The following is a 17,121-nucleotide window of genomic DNA, read 5'->3' as shown; positions in this document are numbered from 1 at the left end:
CCACTTCTTGGTCAAAGGGGCTCTGGCAGACACATTGGAACCAGCCAGGAGGTCAAAAGCTCATCACTTCTGGGACTACTGATCCAATGTTCATTCTGGTATAGCCTGAAATGGAGATGTCTTGTGTGGTTTTTGAAGTAGAGTTTAATGCCTCTGACTTTGCTCTGCACCAGAGGTGTTAGCAGTCAGTCTGCTGTTTTTTCTTCAAGGGCTTAAGAAGCAGTGCCTCTGCACCATGTTTCTAGCCAGGGCGATCCTAATTATATCTGAGACTGCAGAGGTGCAGTGCATAGCAAGGAGCTTGGCACTGTTCCTGCATACTTAAGGCAGAGCAGAGAGATAAATTGGCATCTTAAATTCCCTCTGCAGGACAACCATGCACCTTGGACAGTTTGGTCAGGATGCTCGAGTGGGGCATAACTCTGTACCCCACAGAACTCTGTCCTTCCTGCCTGGCCTGTTGGAGGGGAAGCAGCCTGCCTCCCTGTCCACAACACACTCTGCCTCTTGCTGCTGAACCAAGATAAATTATTAGGGTACATGCATTCAATTTCATAAACCCACCATCCATGTCTGGCCACTAATAGCACATAGTGGCTTGAGGTACCACCTCCTTTCTTCATACAGCTTCTGTTTGGGTTTGTGTTAGTGGGCTCATAAAAGTGATTTTTGCCTTTTCCAGTGAAGTCTTTCTGTTGTCTGTACCCTTTATGGCATTCATGCTTTGGGGAGACTGTCTCCTTTTCTAGCACACAGTGCTGTTTGGGAGTGGAGGAAGTGCCATACTGCTGTGATGAAATGTGCCTTGAACTACATTTGTTCTTCTCTTAGGTCTTGCAGCAAATACCAGGACTCCAGAGGTGGTGGAGTTCTGATAAGAAATTTAAGGTGATACTTACCATGAGTGTTTGGTATCTTTAAGTCTGCCGTTGTACCTGGTTTCCTTCTCTGAAGGAGAGAATGGCAAAAAGGGACAGAAACCCCTTTTATCCAGAGTTCTGTGACAAATAGCTTGAATATTAGTTACTACTGCATAGTCTATGGGCGTCCCTGAACACGGGAGAGCCTTTACTGTTGGACAACCTTTAGTCTAGACTCAGCTGCAGCCTGACTCCAGAGAGCTAGGACAGATTAAGACACTGGTGGTGGGAAATAGCAAGGTCAGCCTGTTGCTCATCAGTCTTAGCATACATTAATCCTAGGGTGTTATTGTGGCTGTGCTTTCCCATCAGTTATTCCTGTCCCAGAGTTTTAGTGCACAGCTTGTCCTTTTGTTTTCTCCCAGCTCAAGTTGCAGGTGCTGTACAGGTCATGTTTTTCAGGGCTGCAACCCTTCTGTCATGGCAAAGCCAGGATTTATCAGTAGATTTGTTTGTGCCAAAGCAGAGTAGTGTTACTGCAGTATTATGACAGATCAGTGCGGCTTGAGAAAGAGACAAGCAAAGATGCTGGGTCATGGATTTACTTTTATGGCCATAAAAAAACCCTGTGTCTCTTCATTACTGCCATCAGGACTGGACCAATTTGATGCTCTAGGGTGCTGTTGATGCCTGGTATTGTCGTCTTGGGAACTGGAAGTTGCAGGGAGATTCTGAGATAACATCTATGTGACTTTTTTGTCAGGATATATATGCTTCAGAGGGAGCAAAAGGAAAACTTGTTTTCATGCTATGAGCAAGGCAGACAGAAAGGTCTGGTTTACAGCTTCTGGGGTGGAGAATACATCATGCTAGTGCAGTATTTCTTATACCTGTGGCTCTGGAGGGCTCTTGACCCAGCCAGTGCTGTGGTGCTTTTCCCCTGAATCCTGGTATTGCCACACAGATCTGGCGTTTTTTTTTTTTTTTTTTTTAAATGAGTGAAACCTGCCTTGTTTTCTTTCTCCTGGGATTGTAATTCTTGAAATAAAAGCTGCATTTTCCACAAATGTGTAATCCTTACAGCCACATCCATTCAGGATATATTAGGCTGCTTATTCCCTTGAGTTCCTGATATTGTCATGTAGAATCAGCACTGTGTCGTTCTTTACCTTGAATATCCCAAGGCAGCAGACGAGATCTAGGACTTCATTTTCTATTACCCAAAAGATCCCAGAGGAAGCTGCACAACAGCAGTGCTGCAATTTTTTACTCTCTCAAGACTCTTTCCTTCCCCAGCGCTGCAGCCTAGAGTCAATGCGGCATTTGCTATAATGGGCAGTGACTTTTTGAGAACAGGCAGTGCACTGTAGGCTGTACCACTCTAAATAATCCTCCACAGTAAAATGCAGAGTTGCAAATAAGAAAATCCCTTTACAGTTTTTACCTGCAAATATACAAAGAGGAAACTGGCTCACAAGTGCACTTGAGGTGTTGGAGTACCCTCCCCATCTGTGTTCTACATCCTCACGTATTCTGGGCTAACCCATCTGCAGAAGATAGCAGGGAGGGATCTGGCAGATAAGTCAACCTCCAAAATGGAGGAGAAGGATGTTGCTGATTAATTCTCTCACAGCAGATATGAATTTAAGCAAATGACATCTCAAGTGAGATGGTGGGTTTTGTATGCCAGGAATACACCTTGTTTCTAATGCAAACTCTTGACCTATAGCTGTAGACACTTGCTTAAAATCAGCTTCAGCAGCTTGGGGCTGATGCACAGCAGTGAGGGATGCAGGAACTGTGTGGACATCAAACTGATTTGTTTCTATGGAAACAAGTAGATTTCACCATGTTATAGGGAAGTAGGAGGGGAATTTTCCCCCTGGGTCTGGTTCTGGCTCTGATGGGATTGGTTGCTGCACTGCAATTGTAGAGCAGCAGCCCATGAAGGGATTATCTATCTAGACAGTGATCACAATTAGGGAGAGAAACGTGTGGATCCAATCTGCTCCCATTTCTGGCTTCCTCAGCAGGGATGACACAAGGCACTGTCGTGTGCCAGGATTCCCAGGGTCACAGCCCTCCATGGCACTTAGAAGCAAGGAATTAACCTTGGTCACTGATAGCCAGAAAGGAGGCCTGCATTACAGTATAGGCAGCTGTGACTGTAGCCTGCCCAGACTGTTCAATTGGGATGCCTAAGGTGATGAACTGTGCTTATATACTACACACATTCTGGGCAAGAGCTGAGAACTGTTTGTAGTATCTGCAAGGACTAGGGGAAGCTGAGAGCTTTCAGGCAGGCTTCAAATGTTGCTTGCTGATGAGATTACTGTATGCCCTGTTATATTTGGTGTACTCCTTTGGGAAGTCCAGCACCTGAAGTCCTGTGACTGGAGGTGATGATTTTAAAACCTTTTTTTCTAAAATGAAAGTTAATCTCGTGATACCAGAGAAGAAACCAGAGCATGAATATAAACATCCACCAACAGGTTCTAATAAAAACGGTACTTACTAAACTCCATATATTTCTAGTGGGATGTAGTACTGAGAGTGAATGGACCTTGTGCAAGGTTCTAGTGCTGAACATTCAAAAGGGGCTGACCAAGACCTCTGTATTTCAAGACTCCCATGTCCTAAAGGTACTTGTCCATCTAGGCCCCAGCAATGACTCTGAGAGGGAAAGTTTAGATTTCTAGATAGAAAGCAGACCACTGGCAAAAATGGGAATACCTGTATGTGTGTGAAACCCTTCCCAAGGTATTCCCTTGTCTGTTCTCTTCCTCACCTCCTACAAATGTAGTGCAGGAGCTATACAACCCTCTAATGGAGAGAAATTCCCTTTGCTTGGTTTTTTTCTCCTCTCCCTGTATATAGGGACTTCAGCACATGTTATATAAGCTGAGTTAGGGATGGAGTGGAGCTCTATCAGAAATTCTTGCTTCATGCTTTGTGACACAGCCAGTGAGTTGATTGGATGTGGTAACCCTTGGTTATGAGTTTGCAGGGGTGCATCAGAAGAATGTAGCAACATCTCTGCCTTACTTTCAGGTCATTTAAAAATACATATAGTGCACCCTAAGAGTCAGGCCAGATCCTGCTGCAAGGTCTAGCAAGCATTAAGCTGGGGTATATTGGCTTCCTTGGAATTACTGTAGACATTCAGCAGCAGAAATCCCTGGGGCAAACTCTTGGCAGTTTACTCTGTGGGCTGGCGGGCCCCCAGGCCATTGAATAAAAGTGTAATAGCTAAGGTGTAAGAACGTTTCTGACCTCCTTGTCTGTCTCTTGCTCTGTGGAAGCAGTACAGCTATGAAGCTCTGTAGGTTTGCATCAGATTAATTTGTGCACAGAGGCTCAGTTGCAGCCATGACTTGGCATAATGCATACAGCTGTCTTCCAGATTTTGATGTACCCTGAAGCTAGTGGAGTGTGAAATGGAAAAGTCAGCCCAAAGGGTTCAAATAAAAATAAACAATAGAAAAAATTTTTGTTTTATCCCACTGCTTTGAGAACTGCATAGAGGCATGTGAAGGAGAGGGGCTGAGAGACATGTGGAAAGAGTGAATGAGAGAGGCACTGACTGCAGTGACTCTTGGGAACCAGTCTGTGCAGCCAGAGATAAGCCAGAAAAGCAGAATTTAGTGCACTCTGGAAGAGATTTAGTGCGCTGTGGGAGGGGTAGGGGAGAGTGGTGTTTCTAAGCAAGCGTTCATGTAAAAATTGCTATGCGCTTTTCTTTTTGCTTTAGCAGTGTTTATGGAAGTGCTGCAGGCTGAGGTCTGAACACGGCCACTGCAGCTGAAATATCAGGGAAGTGGGAGAAGATTGCACAGGGCCTCTCCCCTCTCTAGTTGTCTGAGCCCCCTCAGACCGCGCTTGACTCAACGAATGTGTTCTGAGTGAGGGAAAACACATTTTTGATTAACACTTTTGATGTTCATGGCATGTGGGTCCTCTGAGAGACCAACAAGAGCACATAAATATGATAATGCATTTCGGTAACAAAAAGCTTTATGCTGTTCCATAGGAAAGAGAAGATCCGTGCTCTACCAAGAATTACCAGGAAGGTGACACAGAGTACAGTACTGGAAACTGTCACCTCTGTATATCTAGATAAGTGACCAAGTACTACTTCTCTGTCCCATGATGAGAAGGCAAGCCCTACGGCTGAGATGGAAGCTCATTCAGCTGCTGTCTCTCCATGGCACATCGTTTAGTCCCAAATGTCAGTGAAACAAGCCCCACTATTATGCTTGTTCACGAAGAACTGGATTTGACTCGCCACACTTGGTGTATGTAGGCTTTCAAACAGCCAGCCATGCAGTTTTCTATGGAGGTGGATTCTCTCGGGGCGGGGGGCAAGTCTCCGGAAAGGTTTCCTGTCATTTTGGCAAAACCTGTGATGTGGGATCGTTACGGCTTTTGAAATGCTGCCTTTTGCCGTAAATATATGTTTCTTATGTGGCTTTATTTACTTCATATGCTAACTCTGTGAATACACTACTTTGTTTTCTTTGAATAAAGTGGGAGCACAGCATAGGAAAAAGATGCAGGAGAGCTCCAGAACACCACGCATCCTGGTCAGTGGTAAAAGGGTCAGAGGAAACAAAACAGAAACATGATTATTGCAGTGAGAATCGTGTCAGGTTTGGAGCAGGATGTGTGTGTGAACATGTAATACAACCTACTTCTGCGCTTTTTTTTTCTTACAGTGAATTATCATAGTTGCGTCCTTGCATGTTTGAACACCAGTCTCTGCATAAAACCTTAATAAAGTCATCTCAGACAGAATACCCTTCACACTTGCTGGGGACCTGTGCTGGTATCAACTGCAATGTTGTGCAAAGGAATATAAGAACTCAAGGCAGATGGGGGAATAGGAGAAGGTGCAAACTTCAGAAGTTACTTTCTAGTTGGTTATCGATCCCCTCTAGCTCTTGTTTGCAAATTATCCAGTAGTATGCTATAAATGTGTCCGGCTTATACTAGCATTTGTGCTTTGCCCTACTCAGACAGCACCTCTGAGACAGTCTCGGGGAACTCACTCTATGTACAGCAGATTCTGAAACTTGAAAAGAGATCTGCTTGGCTCTTCTTGGCCTACTGATCTGAAGAGCTGTACTGGGGAGAAATGGCTAGGTGTTGGAGATGCTATTCCAGTGCCAGAACTACTTAACAGAGCAATTGTAAGTGTTCTAAGTCAGCACAATAGTGTTAACCTCCCTTAGTGCTACTGTAAATAGGAACTCAAGGTACAAGGCAGTGGGAAGCCTTCTCTTTCGTTTTTTTGTTTCTGCTAACATGTATATTATGATGACACTCATGAACTATTGCCTGTCTTTATTTTTCACAATTGTATTCTTGAATAATGAATCATTGTGGACAATAATATTGCCAGTATGCTGGAATGTGGTGTACTCACAATAGATCTTTATTTCTATATGTATTCATTGTGTGACCAGTACCAATTACACCCTAAGAAATTATACCAAGTGCGTATGAAATTGCTTTCTTTCACTGTGGGTCAAGGCTAGGCGCACTCTTGTGCTGTGCAGGTTGGCAGATACATAACATGCATCTCCTGGCTTAAACTTCTTTGAGTCTAAAAGTGCTAACCTTAATGCAAAAAAGAGTGGCTACCTAGGAATGAGACTTATGTGGTTATGAGGCTGTAGGACTGGTGTCCCAAGTTCACTTGATGCAGCATGAAAGGAAGATGAAAGTTAAGGGCAGAGAAACAGAATAGCAGGTTGATGGGTGCTTTTGTTCCTAATGCATCCACTTTTAAATGCTTGCTGTTCATTGTTGGCCTGTCTGGCTTTTTTTGTTTGAGAAATACTTAGGTTCAGGAAAGGTAAGGGCTCATAGAGGCCACAAAGTCAGCAGGAAAGTCAAGTCTGAATCTGTAATGCAGCTTCTTGTTATCCTAATGGGTGGCAGAGAAAGTTCTGGAATTGTTTATGAATGTACTTGCATGTCACTTGAAAGATCAGACCAGGAAGGTGTTCTCGAGGGCAGTTCCTGCGTCAGGTTTCTACCTTCTGGTGGAACTAGATGGTGTCTATTATAAAGGAGCAACAGCCTTGAGTTAGTGTCTAAGAAGTGGAAAGCTACTACCATTTCGGAGGTGATTGTTTTAGCAGTCAGTAAGATTAATAGCAAATTTTTTTAGCCTTGCAGGTATTCTGTGTTGCACAGGTGTCAGCCTGTGTTTTAAGGATTCATTTGAGACACGTGCTGGAGTAAAAATATGTTTGAAAAAACATAGCTGTTGTGCGGTGAGATGAAGTGCTGTTCAAAGAGATTTAGAAGCTGTTCATAGAATGCAGCCTATATGAAGAGGATGTGAATGTTGCTCATCAGTGCAATGATCAGAGGAGTTGTATATCAAAGGTACTGATACCCTAGATTGTCTTGGGATTCTTGTAATGCATTGTGCCATGATGAGCTAATGAAGAACTTTTGATTGGGATGTGTGTGAACGGTGAATGATCAACTATAAGACTTGACAGATGAAATGAAGATGGTTCTAAGCTTAAGCAGGAGCAGGTCCCAACTGTGTAACCAGATAGTAAAACCCGTAGGGGCAGGAACTGTATTTCTTGCAGTGTATTGGCACAGTGCCTTGTGCCGTGCAGTTCTGGTAGGATTGCTGTCCCTGCGCACCACCAGAACACAGGAAATAACAAATACTGGATTTAAACAGAAACAGCCATGTGAAACTGTGGAGGCTGTGTGAATCTTAATTTTCTGAAACTAATATAATCCAAACTGGGTATTAATCACATCCCTTAATACCCTATTTGTCTGTAGATGTTTAATAAGAAATCAAATAGAAATTAATGATCAGATGGTGGTGGTCACTCTTCTGTTCTTTGGAACTACTTTTATATCTTCATAAGCTGCTGTTTTGGCTTTTTAATTGAGGCTTTACCTTCTCTAGTGCATTCTAATCCAAGAATCTCAAATAATAAACTGCAAGGATGCTGTATTGGTGTATATATAGACTATGCCTAGATTTGTGTTTCAGAGCCCTCTACAAACAGCTTTGCAAGCTTTCCAGCTTCCCCGGAGGGCGGGAAGGTAAGTGGTGGTAGATGCATTTGGTCTGTCTTCCATTTTGAGCAGGAGACAGTACCATGGGCTTGGTTCTGTTGTTGGCTGACGATGACTTTAGTTGCAACTTCAGTGAAGAATGAAACTATGCATGAAAAAGTTTTGACACAAAGTCCTTTCAGAAATACAAATTACCAGTGGATGGAGAAGGTGCAAAACCACTTTAATTCTGCAGTACAGAGTAACTTGTTCATGAGGCTTGGTAAACCGGGGGCAAAATTAATTGTATAGTCCAGAGTCCTAACTGCCTGTCCCGTGAACTGAGAAATGTCTTTGGGTTTCTCTGTGTGTGTATTTTCTATGTATCCTTCTGTTTTGAAATTGAGTTCTTGCTGGGTTGAGAGCTGGGCTTGTTAAAATTCGTTTGTAGTGTTGCATAAAGGATTGGGGTAAGCTTTCTTATCTGGCCACATTAAGGTTACTAGAACATAAGAGCAAAAAGAAAGTGTTTCTGTTGGGTGTCTCTGAAGATCTGCGTTAATGCAGTTGCCTCTCATGGGTATGTTTATAGCTGAAATAAATTTCTTGGTCAGTACTACATAGTGATCTGTTGACAAACCTCAGGAGGCCTCTTATTAAAGCGATGAGCTGCAAAAAAGTAGACAGTGTCTATATGTGATGCAAAGGAGACAGCTAGCAGAGGTGCTTTTCCATTTGAATTTGGTGGAAGGAGGGAATGCACAATGCTCACGCTTGCAGCGGAAGAATATCTGTTAAGCAGTTGCAGTCTGATGTTCAGGGATGCCATTAGCATGTTACCTTCCTTCGCTGTTAGAAGTTATGGAATTAAATGCCACTGTAACTGTCACGGGGAATCTCTAAGTGTTAGAGCACTAACCTGTAACAGTGAGCTAACCACTCCTAGCGAAGCACGAAGGGATGGACTTGCTCATGCAATTGCTTTTCTCTTGTGTTTATCAGGTTTGAGAGCATTTATTCTAACAAAGCAGGCAAACCAAGCACATTATGCCCGTGATGATCACTGAGATGCTGGAAGACTAGTTCTTCCTCGAAAGATCTAGTTATGTCTTGTTTAACAAGAAAACATCAGATCAAGATGAAGTGTTTGACCAAAGGGGTAAACAAATTGGGGTTTTTGACTAGCAAATTGTGCATGTTCTTTAGGAACAAATGCTGCCATACTGCAGCAAACCAGCTCATGCATGTTGTCTTTTAATGGAGACAGTCACATTTTCTTCAATGTAGTAGCAAAGAACACACACAACAGACTTGTTTGAAAGTTTCAATGTGTGCCTCTTCAGGAAGTCCCAAACTTTTCATATAGGTATCTGTCCTCCTTCTTTTGACTGCATCTATCATGGTTTCCTTCCCTTTCCATACAACATATGTTGAATTATCTGAACAGTTTGTCAGTCTCCTGTGTCTTGCAAATACTCTAGTGGGAAATGTCTTTGGTCCATGTTACCTTTAACTTCTAATCCTCTGTACTGTGCAAGTCATTAAATGAACTCGGAAACTTGTTTATAGAGCGAACGTGCTTTTTCTGTCATTAATAGCACCTTCTTGTTCTGTAGCATTCCAAGATACTGAATCCATGCAGGTTTTTCATATAGAGTCTGGCTTTAATTTAAAAAACTAGTAGGGAAACCTCAGGTTACCAGTGTCTTGATTGTAAATGTATTTGTTGCATGACATTGAGATTGCCTTAATATGTTTCTGATGTGTTTGGATTTTGTTTGAATGTTGCTCTACAATAACTGCTAAATTGTTTTCCATCCCTCAGTTTATTTTTTTTACTATTGCGTTACTAATGCAGCTTTCAGCCCAAAGCTGTACTTTAATGCAGCTCTGCATACTAAAATAGAAATAAGACTGAAAGGGATGATGTGATTGGGCTTGCCCTGAGGTAGCTGTGAAGCTAGTTGAGAACACGTATAAGCACTCCAGAAGTGAGCAATGCAAAATATAACAATAAATGCCTTGTCAGGTCAATTCCCTGCTTGAACTTTTTCAGCCTGAGACCCATCAGGGTTTTCATCCTTGGCTCTTTTTGTTGTCTTGGTTTAGAAGAGGAGATCTATCACTGGTCAGATCAAAAAATTTACCTAGCTCAACATCCTCTCTCTGACAGTAGTTAAGAAAAGATGAGTGTGAAATATGTATAAGTCAGTCTTCCAATAACTGACAGTTTGGGGAATGTAGCTGATCTGAGCTCAGTGTTCCAACCCTGATAAAATGCTTGGAATTGCATTGCTAAAACTGATACCTCCGTATCTTAATAGGGAATTTTGAGTCAATAGCTAAGCAAAAAAGATACAAGCAAATTAAGTATTCCCTGAATACAGCTTTGCTGTTTTAGCTGCTACTTTGCTGTGTTTTCTGGATGAAGCCCAACCTGAAGCAGCACAGTGTGGTATTCCTACTTAAAAGCATACGAAATCAATTGTTGGCATGTCACTTCTGCATGTTACAAACAACGCAACAAAAAAGTAATTTTCAGTTCTTAAGACACAAAAGTGAAGGAAGAAAACAGGGTGTTGGTGCCCTCAATTGATTAACGTATTTCAGATACAAAGTCTTGTATAGTGATGTATGTAATGAGGCTGCTTTTGATGTCATGCTAGAGGTTGCCTTGTCTTACAAGTGGAATCCCTGCTGACCTTGTTCCAGCACTCAGAGCCTTACAGCATGTTATTTATGAAGACCTGTTCCATCCTTTTATATCCCTCCTTCAGCCTTGCTGCCATACATCTCCTGTGCTGGAATTGAATAAGCCAGTTTATCTCACCCTTCTGTTTTTGTCTGCCCAATTCATCTGGCATGGGATTGTTCTTATCTCATGTATCATTTCCCTGATTCAGACTTAATTTCATCACTTTGTGCTGCTCTTTCTGAAGCTATAGGTGTGTGTGTATGTGTAGATCTGGCTCCTCAAAACCTGGGCTGTGTATGTTGTCCATGCCACATGTGCTCTGTTGTTGTAGTTTATTTACAGAAGCAATTTATTGTGCCTACTGCAAGAGGGCAGGCAAGACTCCCTACAGTGCCTTCTACTTGGCACCCAGCCAGCTTGCCACAGACTTTACTAATCTGTACTTTTTAGCGTTTATGATTTGAAAGGCTTAGCTGGAGCAGGAGGAAGGAGTTTGTCCCAGATACTGTAGAGAAAAAGGAGGTGAATAAAATAATAGGGAATAGTGTAGATACAATGGGGTGATACTGAATCAGTTGGTTTTTATAGAGCTTTTTGGCTGTAACTCTTGACAGGAGTCATGCATAGAGAAACTTAAAAGTTGAACTGTATGTACCCCCCAGTAGTTTGTAGACAAGAACGCACATACCTTTTTCTGATATTAAAGATCAGATTGCACATATTTTCACTCACAATCAAAGCGGCACTAAGGTTGTTGATTTAGGTGACTAGACTTGGCTAATGGGTTTGTTGTCTTGTCTTCTATGAGGACATAGTGTTTTTTCCTTGGAATAGCCTAGCTATTCCATAGCTACTCAGTTTACACAATAAACTGGATCATTTTTTTTATAACACTGGAACCCAGATGCCACAAAAGTTTTGCATCTACCTTTGTCCTGAGTTTTTCCCTTAGCAGCTGTGACAAGGACAGCAGAGAAATCAGGATTTTGGCCAAAGCAGAAAGCATCAGGAAAACATGGAGCACAACATGAGTGGAATCCTAATTCCTGGAGAGGTCATGCTTGCAAATGCAAGTGGTGCTTTTCCTACAGTAAACCAGGATTTGATACTGCAAGTTGGAGGTTGATAACTAGAGTATTGTCTCAGTGTGCTAGAAAGGGAATCTATAGTAATAGGTTACCTTTTTCTCAGGTACAGTAAATTCAAAATAAGTCAGTGCAGCTCAGATGGATTTGTTATGCTAAAAACTGATGCTAGGGTAGGACTTTTTCACATATTGACCACAGACATCTATAGGAACGGTGCTGACGCAGCAGAAAGCTGCTGGAATGATGCAGTGCCTCAAAGATTCCAGGGTTAATCCCACTGGAATGGAAAAACTAGAGCTGTATTATTTGAAAAACAAATGAAAGACAAACCCCAGTTAACTCTTTATACTTCTGAAAAGTCTGAAATAATGAAAATGGGTTACAGTCTTATTTTAACCAGTAGAGTTGTACCAGAGGTCTCATTACTCCAGATTTAGTAACTTACAGGAGACATTTTTGGAGATGTTAGAGATTGTAGGATGCCTCTTTACTCTCCCTTCACTTGAAACTACTCTGCAGTTTTTGATATTATCAAGTTATTCTGACAGTCCCACAGATGGAGAATTACTTTTATAGCTGAGGAAGGGGAAATACAGAGAAGTAGAACTTGCATAGGATTACACAGGAAATCAGTGGCCAAACCAGGAGCTGAAACAAAACTGCTCAAGTCCTTGTTTGATGTGTTAAAAGCTCATTCCTCATCTTCACACCCTTTGTCAGTCTTAAACTCATGCAAGACTAAAGAGCAAGATGCTCAAAATGGGTAGCCCTGGATTCCTCACTCACCAGAGCAGTTAGTCCTTACTGAATTAGTAAAATTATTCATTGCCCCATCTATCAAGAGAGGGAAGATTGTGCACCAGAATCCCAGCGATGTAGGTAGGACTTCTTTTAATAAACCCCCCGATATTCATACTGTAGGAACCATGTTTTGAAGTGATGCTTCTCCCACTAGGCAGGGAAGCAATTGATCATATTTTCAGAAATGCTCAGTGGTTCTTGAAGAGCCATGTGAACAGCTGAGTACTTGAAAACCAGGCCACAAACTAGCAAGGTCATCAGCAGATGCAGAGAACATGCCTAGCTTTGCTCAAAGCACTTGGATTTGGTAAAAGAAAAAGCAAAGGAGAACTTGTGGGCTGTGGCTGCTAAGTCAGCATTTGGAGAAGGGTAGTGGAAGGCTTTCTTCCTTTGAAATGATTTGAAGTACACAAAAATTCAGGATTCTTGTGAATATAGAATGAAGCTGCTGCTTTTGCCTTGGCAATACTTATGTCTTGAGTAGTTATCCAGGAGAAACCCTGGGTGGAGCAAGCCTTTGACTGCTGTTTAATCTTTCAGATGTATTGTATGGTGTTTGCATGCTGGAACAATGGTATCTTCTCAAGTCCCAAAGTGCAGGGCGTGAGTGATTTTATTATAGTTCAGGTAATTGCCTCCTTTTGACAATATACATGCTAGTTTTCAGGCTCTGCTTCAACTTCTCTTTCTGATGAAATATATTATTTTTTTCCAAAGTACAGACATGTATTGAATGGGCCTGTTAGCTTGGAACTTCAGCTGAAGGAGCTATACGTGTTACAGGATTAGAGGGGATGTGCTGTGAGTATAGGCTTCTTCAGGAGAACAAGCTCTTATCCTCCTTAAGGAGGAGCACTTGGTTTTTAGCGTCTTAAACTTTTTTGTGCCTGTGGCTGAGTCTCCCTCTTGGAATCCCTGTATGCTTATAGAAGCAGAAAAGCTGTGAAAAGGGAAGGAAACAATCATTCACTCATCTGAAACTTCCTGTTTCATTTCAGGGACTTTCTGCCACGTGGATCTGGCATCGTAACCAGACGCCCGCTGGTCCTGCAGCTGGTGAACTCCAGCACGGGTATGTGAGCTACCTTCCCTGTGTGTCCAGCTGGATTGCTGTCTTAGTCAAGAAGGGTCTTGCTTGATCGGTGGCACTGCTCAGTGTGGAAAAAATAAATGAGTTTTCCCCAGTAAAAATGATCTGCAGCTGGTTTTCAGTTCTACCTATTTAACATCTGATGCATTAAGTGTTCAGAAGCAAAGTGCTTCTTAAGTTTTTTTTGTTTTAATTTATTAGGCAAGGCTCCATGCGTACACTTACCGCAATTTTCTGTTACCTGTGCAGCTGTGACTCGTATGAGTGGGTAAGACCTAAAAGCCAGATGACCCTTCTGATAATCTACTGAAATAAGGGGGTGAGATAATGTAATGTACTGAAAACCCAGTGTGAGAACACTGGGGTCTGGAAAATAAACTACAGAGTTCTGGGCAGTTCACTGGTTTTGCTACAACTTGCAGGATATTTTCACTACCATTCTCCTTAATGTAAGTTAAGATCTCATCCAGGAGTTGACAAGTGAATGTTTCAAGATACTTTTCCTCTTTTGCCAGATGAACTTTATCTATCCATGGCAGTCCTCTTGTCTACAGTAAGGAGACAATTTGACTTTTAGGCTTTTAAAATTAAAACAGAGGGTTCTTGGATTGGTTTGCCTATTCAAAGACTGACACTTAAACCCCAACCACCAGCCAGTTCAAAACCATGTCAAGAGAAGGTTTTGGTTTTTTGCTCTTGAGTCTGTTCTCATTACATAATGAGACTGTTACTTACTCCCAGCACTTTAATACAGAGCTAGTCCAAGTTCTCCTGAGTACCAGGGTATCTCCCAGTGTAGCTGTGGAAGTCACTGCTGCTGCAGGCAGGTGCGTGCTAAGTTCGCTTAGTATCAACAGAGAAGGTCCTGGATTATTACTTGAATGAAGGTAAGTGAGAATGCCACCTCTGCTGAGATAAAAGTTGGGTTGTGAAGATGTTGGCCTCAGATGAATTCTCTCAGATGCTGATCAGATAACATGACTGAAGTAACTTTTATGCCAACCTGCCAAGTCCTAGTGGGAAAGGCCCTTGCCAGCCTTCATCCCTTCAACTGTTTTTTGTTTTGCTTTGGGACATGATGTTTTCATTACACTTTGAGTGTTTCTCTGATTTCAGTGACTACTTCTGACTCTCTGCTTCTGTTTAAATAGAATATGGTGAGTTCCTACACTGCAAAGGAAAGAAGTTCACTGATTTTGAGGAGGTCCGTTTGGAGATTGAGGCTGAAACGGATCGTGTTACTGGCTCCAACAAAGGGATTTCACCTGTGCCCATCAACCTTCGAGTCTACTCTCCCCATGGTGAGTCCTAATGCAGCATCTGAGTCAGGAGATAGATGAGGCAGGTTGCTGCTTTGTCATGAAGACAGAAAGAACAGAGATGAAACGGGGAGTGTGCATGGTTTTGACTGTAATTTCCATGTGCCTGGGCCATGCTGTATCAAACTGCCAGCCTTAGCCATACTGCTAAAACAGGTTTGTCTGCCAGCTGAAGTAGCTGACTGCTAGCAGAACAACTTCTTGAAGTAACTGAGGTCTGTGCAGAAACTTGTTCCTGAGGCTGTTCCTTTCCATCAGTATGGGCATTACAGCGAAGAGCTGCTGTCTCTTCCTGCTTTCTGCTACTGCTTTATTGGGCAAATAAATGGAACAAAAAAAAATTGACGGAGAGAGTGGCTTTCTCGAAGAGCACTTGTCTTCTGTTTGCATGTAAATAGTAAAAACTACTTTGTGTAGTTCTCTTCAGGTGGTGCCTGTGTCATACATAGCTGATATCAGTGGAAGAATTCTGCTTTAAAAAGGGAGTGACATAGTCCCAAATTTGCCAGTTCTTTAAATGTGAGCAGCTGTATGGGCATTTTTTGGAAATCAGCAGCTCAGTGCTAGAAAGCATTTGGCTGGGTAGAACTCGCGCTTGATTTTTAGTTGGGTTTTTTTTTTTGTCTCAGCGAGACAATTGAACAGTTATAGGGCTGCATATTGTAGACCTTCAGGAGAAGGCCCAGCTGACTTTGACCGGAGCCTCCCTTGAATAAGGGTGGCAGGACTGAGCTCTTCAATACCAGCGACAACTCTTAATGAGTGGAACCAACTCTTCTGTCTCCTGTCTTTGTTATGAAGTGAAAAAACGTACTGTCATCCCTGCCCTTTCAGTGTAGCATATGTAGAAGGACTTTGAGGACACAGTTTCCCTGATCAGTGTGAAAATAAGTGGTTTAAAGGGAAGGGTGATGAGAACATTGACAATCACAACTAGTAACAGCTAGCAACTAGTTCTTACTAAGCAGTAACAAAAAGGAACGAGGAAGCTCTGTGTGATTCTGTGTGTACATCTGTTATGCCTATTGTATATTGGAGACACTAAAGCTACAGGTGGTACTTATAGACCAGAACGTTCCTACCTCACCACTCGCTTGTGCTATCTCCTGTTTCCTATGTCTAGTCCTGAACCTGACCTTGGTGGATCTACCGGGTATGACAAAAGTTCCAGTAGGGGACCAGCCCCCTGACATCGAGTTTCAGATCCGAGATATGCTCATGCAGTTTGTCACCAAAGAGAATTGCCTCATCCTGGCAGTATCCCCAGCCAACTCCGATTTGGCCAATTCTGATGCCCTGAAGATTGCAAAGGAGGTGGATCCTCAAGGTAAATATCTCTTAATTGAGCATGACATTACTAGACAGTGGTCTGATTTTCCTTTTACCTTTTGGTTGTGATTAGCCCAGTAGCTGTGGGCTCCTGCCTGTTGTCTTGGGTTGTATCTTCAGGCATTCTTCTGAGTGGTGTTAGTGTCAACAGTTATTGTAATAGAATTTTTGTTATTCCCCTCTTCCTTTCTGAGCCCCATTTCTGAAGTGATGAAGGATTTCCTTTCGTTTAGTCATCTGCATTCTGCCTGGAGAAAAGTAGGAAAATCTGCACTAAAATCCCTCTCTGCTGTGTCATAGCATGTGCATGTTTCAGCAGGATATAAGTGAGAACTGAGCTTGATTGTCTATTTTGCTCTTGTGGCCTCTTGGACATGATAGGAACTGTAATATTTTGAGTTCAGGCCCTTGAGTAACCAAGTTGGGCAATATGTAAGCTCTGAACAGAGGAAAATTTTTCTTGATCAAGTAAACAACTCGTATGTTTGTGTTTTTTCCATAGGGCAACGCACTATTGGAGTCATCACTAAGCTGGATCTTATGGATGAAGGAACTGATGCACGAGATGTATTAGAAAATAAATTACTTCCTCTTCGTAGAGGTATTTTTCCCCATGCTTTGTCCGTGATCTCCTTCCTCTGTTTTCCGTGTGTGAGGTGTCCTGGCCTCATCCCCTTCCTCCAGTGCATCCCCTTCCTGCAACATCTGTTACAACTTGTGGTTAAGCCATCTCTGTTCCAAGCTGGAGCTGAGAAGTTGGGGAACAGGGATCAGTCAAGCTGTTAATGGGAACTTTTTAAGTATTCACACCTTGATATGTAGTCCTAGCAGAAGCATAGCCTTATCCTTACATTTACTTTGTCTTTCCTTCTTTTAATAAGGCAAGCTGCAAAAATGGAAC

The 17,121-nt window shown here is 42.4% G+C and overlaps 1 protein-coding gene across 19 annotated transcripts in view; it reads left to right on the top strand.

The window, feature by feature from the left end:
• DNM1 (dynamin 1) overlaps positions 1-17,121 on the top strand; it is a 69,521-nt gene that overhangs the window by 11,021 nt on the left and 41,379 nt on the right. For all 19 annotated transcript variants that reach the window (XR_012631806.1, XR_012631808.1, XR_012631805.1 and 16 more), the window contains exons 2-5: positions 13,481-13,554; positions 14,724-14,873; positions 16,015-16,218; positions 16,723-16,821. Coding sequence is in view for 13 of the 19 variants with exons in the window: in XM_074890957.1 (XP_074747058.1) it covers positions 13,481-13,554; positions 14,724-14,873; positions 16,015-16,218; positions 16,723-16,821 (527 nt within the window). In the remaining 6 variants the exon portion in view is untranslated. The remainder of the gene's footprint in view (positions 1-13,480; positions 13,555-14,723; positions 14,874-16,014; positions 16,219-16,722; positions 16,822-17,121) is intronic.

This window comes from Strix uralensis, chromosome 21 (assembly GCF_047716275.1).
Source record: "Strix uralensis isolate ZFMK-TIS-50842 chromosome 21, bStrUra1, whole genome shotgun sequence".
NCBI lineage: Eukaryota > Metazoa > Chordata > Aves > Strigiformes > Strigidae > Strix > Strix uralensis.
The sequence above is the reverse complement of the archived record's forward strand: the minus strand, read 5'-3'. Positions and strand labels throughout refer to the sequence as shown.